The following is a 6,157-nucleotide window of genomic DNA, read 5'->3' as shown; positions in this document are numbered from 1 at the left end:
GGGCTAAGGAAGCCTCAGAGAACCAAAGCAGTATTGTGTGTTTCATCATTGCTGTACAGCACCCGATTGACTCATCCCTTCCTTGTTACCCTTCTGTGAGGGGATGTTCTATTATCTACAGATGGGTTTTGGGTCTCTGCTCAGAACCCTCATTCTCAACAATATGTTGTTGTTGTTTGTTTTGGGTCTTCTGGTGCCTGTTACCTGATTCTGGTGACAACTCATGATCGCACAGGCTGGTGTGCATCTTTCATGTGGACTTGTTGCTTCTCTGCTAGATGGCCACTTGTTTAACTTCAAGCCTTTAAGACCCCAGACACTGTATCTTTTGATAGTTGGGTACCATCAGCATCCTTGACCACATTTGTTTGTGCACCCGCTTTGTCTTCAGCTATTGTGTTGGAAGGGTAAGGATCACAGAATGCCAGGTTGTTAGAACAAGGAGTCCTTGCATTGAGGAAGGACTTGAGCAGAGGCCCAAATTCCATCCACTTCCTCAATGTATTGCCATATAAACATATGTAAATAGGCCAATACCTCTATTTTTATGAATTAATATATTTACATAAATGTACACCTATGTTTATTCCTCTATCAATAGTTTTGCTTCCTAGACCTTTCTTCTGTTTCCTTTCCCTTTACCCTGCCCCACCATCATGCTTGCCCTTCTGCCTCTTAGTAATTTCTCTCAGCTAGATTGCTATTGTTTCTACACCACCAGAATCTCTATGTCCTCCTCATTGTTGCTTTTAATTCCCTAGTTGTTCCCCTGTCTATGGCCAAGTTTGCTCACCGCTCCTTTCCCCCATCTCCTCCTCCCCCCAGGCCCCTCCAGAGCTGCCAGGTCATTGCTTTCTCCTCAGGCTTGCTTCCCATGACTATCTTATATTGGTAGGCAAAACAATAACAGAGACAAAACAAAAGATTGAGTAAGAGAAAAATGAGCAAAAGAGAAATAAGCGAAAAAGCATACATAATTCCACGTCTGTCCGTTGACCTTTCTGACTATCTCCCCACTGGTCCTGGGGGTCCGGGAACTGCCTCTCCTAGCCTGAAGTCTTTTGGGGGGCTTCTCAGAAGTTTTTTGCCTTGGCTTTGCTCCTGTTCCTGATCTATGTTCCCTTCTTGGTTTGCCCCATTGTGGGGGTGTTCAGACCAGACTCACTTCCCACCATGTGTCCCCAATATTGGGGAAAGGGGCTGGCCTGCCACACCCATACAGAAGCAAACCAAAAAGGAAAAAGAGAGAGTGGGGTACTAGACCCCATACTGGCATACCATGCCTTGAGGATGATGGCTTTGGGGGAAGCTGTAGGGCCTGCGGGAGAAGGACTGTAGGGCCTGCAGCTCCTTTACAGGAGTAGTAATCCTTATCTTTCTACTGGGGAGCGTCTGTTTCGAATTGCTGACCTTGTGGTTAGCAGCCCACCAACAAGCCCACCAGTAAGCCTATCAACAGATAGAGGAGAGAGCAATTTAATTCCTATATCCTTTCCAGAGATCTGGAGTTTTTCAAAGCTGAAAATGAAACAAAGCCACTGCACCAAACTGCCCTACACTTATCATCTGTGAAAATACTGACTCAAATGAATGACCTTTAGAATCACATTGCCACCAAATGAACATGTAGGATAGAGATAGTATCAAGGTGTCTTTGACCATAACCAGTAAGTCTATGATTAAACAAATTACTAAAAGCCCACCCATTTTGTGATATTTCTATCACTGTAACACTAAGAAAGTTAGATACATGCATTCAGGAATATAATAATATACTAATATTAGTATAAGATGCCCTAGTGGCACAGTGGTTAAGCACTTGCCTTCCATCTGAAAGATCAACAGTTAAAATCCACAACCCCTCTCTAGGAGACAGTCTACTGCTATAAAGACTATAGTATTCCCCTAATAAAATGATTATTTAATTTAAAAAAAGACTATAGTATTGAAAAACCTAAGAGCAGTTCAACTTTTTCCTGCTGGGATGATGTTAGTCAGAATTGAGTTGACAACAATGAATTGTTAAAGGAGATTAAGAAAATCAGAGTATTTATAAAGGATACTCAGAGGGACTGTGAATTCTCATACAGGTTTAAGAAAATAAATTATTTTAATTTAAAATGGTATAATAAATATAATACATTGAAAAGTGAAAAGCATCTACAAAAACATAAAATATTGGTCCTAGCACCTCTGAAGGCTTTTTATTTCTAGATGTATTGGTAATATTAAAGCTGAAATAAAAGTGAAACCAAAATTTCTTAGACATTATGATGTAGAAGATTAAGTCGTTTTCTTTACTTGCTTTCTTTATGTTATACCAAATATCTCATAACTGCTTAGTTCAGAAAACCGATCAAAACCAAATAATTATCTGCTTGGTTAAATAGTAGATTTCAAGTTATTAACTAGTCTTTATCTATCTACATTTATGTTAGAAATTCTTCTCACTGTAAAACCTTGAGAAACTAATTTTGTAGCCTTAACAAAGTACTATTTTTACATCTGTTTTGGTGACATGTAGTACACTATATAAGTAAGAAATTTCCTGATACTTGTTTACATTTTATTCATTCATGTTAACAATGTTTCCTTGTAAAATATTATTTTGAATCACGCTCATATATTGTAATAAAACATCCTTATAATAAAAGATCCTTTTAATGTACTTAATACTTTTGAGTCGAACTATTTCCTGGAAATAACCTTTCCAATTCTTTTACTCACCTGGGTGAATTCTGTTTAATGCTCATTGTCAATGAGTTAACACGTTGATTTTTAATAATATCAGCATAAAAACAATAGTTATGGAAAAAAATATCAATAGGATGGAAGTAAGCTTTGTTTTTTAAATGGTAAGAAACCTATGGTTATCATATTATTTTTACCCATTTACAGGTTATTTTCTAGTAATTACCAAGTTACTAGAAATCATACTAGTCTTACATTTAATAAGCCATCCATTTCCCATTTATAGAAATACATGAGCTAGAGAAATAAATTAAATGACATCACGAGGAGACAGCCAATGAAATCCAGAATATTCTAGAACAGTCTGTTCTAGAATAAATTGAAATAACACTGAAATAAAATTATGGAACTTAATTGAATTCTAATCTCAAAAGTAATTAAGATGTTCTTTATAACAAATGCTTAAGAACTTAAGTGCATTTGAAAAGGTATTTAAGAGAGAATGTGAATTCTTATAAAACTTGGAGAAATATGGGGAAAGATAATGTAAGGACAATTTATGAATTTTCATTTTGAAATTTCTTAGGTGTGGTAGTAGCATCATGATTAAGTGGGGAGATAAATGTAGGAGATACCTGCAAATTATTTTTAAGTGGGTCAGGAAAAACAAAACAGTGTGTGTGTGTGTGTATAGGAGAGAATGCATGAAAGCGAAAGTAGGGTGAAATACAAACAATTGTTTACTATGGATGGAGGGTATACTTGCGTTCATTGTAAAATTCTTTTAACATTTTATATTAAAGTTGTCTTTTAACACACAGACACACACACAGACACAAACACCCCAGAGTGTTCAGATACTTAACATCTTCGACATATGTACTTTGTTTGAAACCTGATTGAACAAATCAACTCAAAAAAAGGCATTTTTAAAAGATAACTGGGGAAATTTGAATATTGAATGATTGTCTTCTTATAACCTTCTTTACTTTGAAAGTTGTGACAATTGAAGTTATGTAAAAATTTATCTTACCTGTTATAAAGGAAAGGAAAATATAGACACCGTCACATGACATTATCCAACTGACATTGACGTTTTTATGCAACTGAAACTCATCAAAACTCAAGGAAATATGAAGAAATAACGTACATATAAGAGAGTAGCTGAGAGCTTTCTCACCGGCCTTATGTCCTTTTCTTGTGTCTCTAGACTTTCCCTTTGGGCTTGAGTGGAGGATACCCTAACCCCCACTGAGATAAGAGGATATCTGACTAAAATTTGGAAGCTATTTAGGAAAAGCCTTTTTTACCCCCTTCATACTGAGGTCACTACTTTTCCATTTTCTGAAATAGTTTTCCAATTTCAAAAAAATCCTTTTATTCTATGAGACAATTTGTCCCTTGTGGTTATGAATGTAATGACTAATCCTTTGCAGATAAGATTTGGGTACTTTGAGACAGTTTTTTAAAACATGGAGTCTGGAGGTAAAGATTGAGATTTTCTTATTTAGTAAAAAAATATACACTAGGAACGGACACAGGGTGGCGCTGCAGCCTTACAAGTAGAAGCCGCAAGCTGCCACTCCTTCAGTCAGACATTATCTGCGAGAGACCAGCAGGAAGACGAGGCTTTCTAAGGCGGTCGCTCGGGGAAATCGGGGTTCTAGGATTGTCCACGTATCCCAGTATCTGCGAAATTCCTGGGAGACGGTTATAAAGGTTAATACGAATCTGTGCTGGATCAAGTTTGCTGGGAGACCAGAGGCGATGGAGGCGGGAAAGGAGAAGGAAGGCGTTCAGACACAAAGGCAAGTCCTGCTATTCTTTGTTTTGCTGGGCATTGCTCAGGCTGATTTCGAACCTAGGCACTATTCCGTGGCCGAGGAAATGGAGAGCGGCTCTTTTGTAGTTAACTTGTTAAAAGACTTGGGGCTGGAGATTGGTGAACTAGCTGCGCGGGGCCCCCGGGTCATTTCCAAAGGGAAAAAATTGAACTTACAGGTCGATAGGCAAACCGGAGATATGTTGTTAAATGAGAAAATGGACCGGGAGGAACTGTGTGGTCACACGGAACCGTGTGTACTACCCTTCCAGGTGTTATTGGAAAACCCTTTACAGATTTTTCAGGCCGAGCTACAGATTAGAGATATAAATGACAATTGTCCAGTTTTTCTAGACAAGGAAATAATTTTGAAAATTTCCGAAAGTATCCCTCCCGGAACAACTTTCCTAATAGAACGTGCCCAGGACTTAGATGTAGGAAGCAACGGTCTACAAAACTACACAATTAGCCCCAATTTCCACTTCCATCTTAAATTACAAGATAGTCCAGATGGTTTATTGCCACAGCTGGTGCTGGACAAAGCGCTAGATCGCGAAGAACAGCCTGAGATCAGGTTAACACTCACTGCCCTGGATGGGGGGACTCCGCCCAAGTCTGGCTCCGCCCAGGTCCGCATTGAAGTCCTGGACGTCAACGACCACGCCCCTGAGTTTGCAAAGCTGCTCTACGAAGTACAGGTTCCTGAGAATAGCCCCATTGGATTCCTGGTTGCCATCGTCTCTGCTAATGATGTAGACATCGGAACTAATGGACAATTATCCTACACGCTTTTCCAGGCCTCTGAAAACATTCGCAAAACGTTTCGAATAAATGCAGAATCTGGAGAACTTCTTTTAACGCAGAAACTGGATTTCGAAGCCGTTCAGACATACACAGTAAATATTCAGGCGACAGATGGTGGGGGGCTTTCTGGAAGTTGTGTGGTGTTTGTTCAAGTGATGGATTTGAACGACAACCCTCCAGAACTGACCATGTCAACACTTCTGAGCCATATCCCAGAAAATCTGCAGGATATTGTAGTTGCTGTATTCAGTGTTTCAGATCCTGACTCCGGAGACAACGGAAGGATGGTTTGCTTCATCCAAGACGATCTTCCTTTCTTCCTGAAGCGCTCTGTTGAGAATTTCTACACTCTGGTGTCAAAAGAAGCACTGGACCGAGAGGAGAGAGCAGAGTACAACATCACCATCACCGTCACCGACTTGGGGTCCCCCAGGCTGAAAACCGAGCACACCATCAGGGTGCTGGTCTCCGACGTCAATGACAACGCACCCACCTTCACCCAAACCTCCTACACACTGTTCGTCCGCGAGAACAACAGCCCCGGCCTGCACCTGGGCACAGTCAGCGCCACCGACAGAGACGCGGGCACCAACGCCCAAGTCACCTACTCCCTGCTGCCGCCCCGCGACCCGCACCTGGCGCTCGCCTCGCTGGTGTCCATCCACGCGGACCGCGGGCACCTGTTCGCGCTGCGGGCGCTGGACTTCGAGGCCCTGCGCGCCTTCGAGGTCCGCGTGGGCGCGGCGGACGCGGGCTCCCCGGCGCTGAGCAGCGAGGCGCTGGTGCGCGTGGAGGTGCTGGACGACAACGACCACGCGCCCCTGGTGCTGTACCCGCCGC

At 41.4% G+C, this 6,157-nt stretch overlaps 1 protein-coding gene across 1 annotated transcript in view; it reads left to right on the top strand.

The window, feature by feature from the left end:
* Window positions 1-4,458: 4,458 nt before the first annotated feature.
* The window catches only part of LOC101653911 (protocadherin beta-2), a 2,584-nt gene continuing 885 nt past the window's right edge, over window positions 4,459-6,157 (top strand). The window contains exon 1 of the mRNA XM_004697035.2: window positions 4,459-6,155. Within this exon, the coding sequence (XP_004697092.1) occupies window positions 4,459-6,155 (1,697 nt within the window). The remainder of the gene's footprint in view (window positions 6,156-6,157) is intronic.

The sequence above is a fragment of the Echinops telfairi genome, unplaced genomic scaffold, assembly GCF_000313985.2.
Source record: "Echinops telfairi isolate 266 unplaced genomic scaffold, ASM31398v2 ScPeMD7_7469;HRSCAF=8507_0, whole genome shotgun sequence".
Classification (NCBI taxonomy): Eukaryota; Metazoa; Chordata; class Mammalia; order Afrosoricida; family Tenrecidae; genus Echinops; species Echinops telfairi.
The sequence above is the reverse complement of the archived record's forward strand: the minus strand, read 5'-3'. Positions and strand labels throughout refer to the sequence as shown.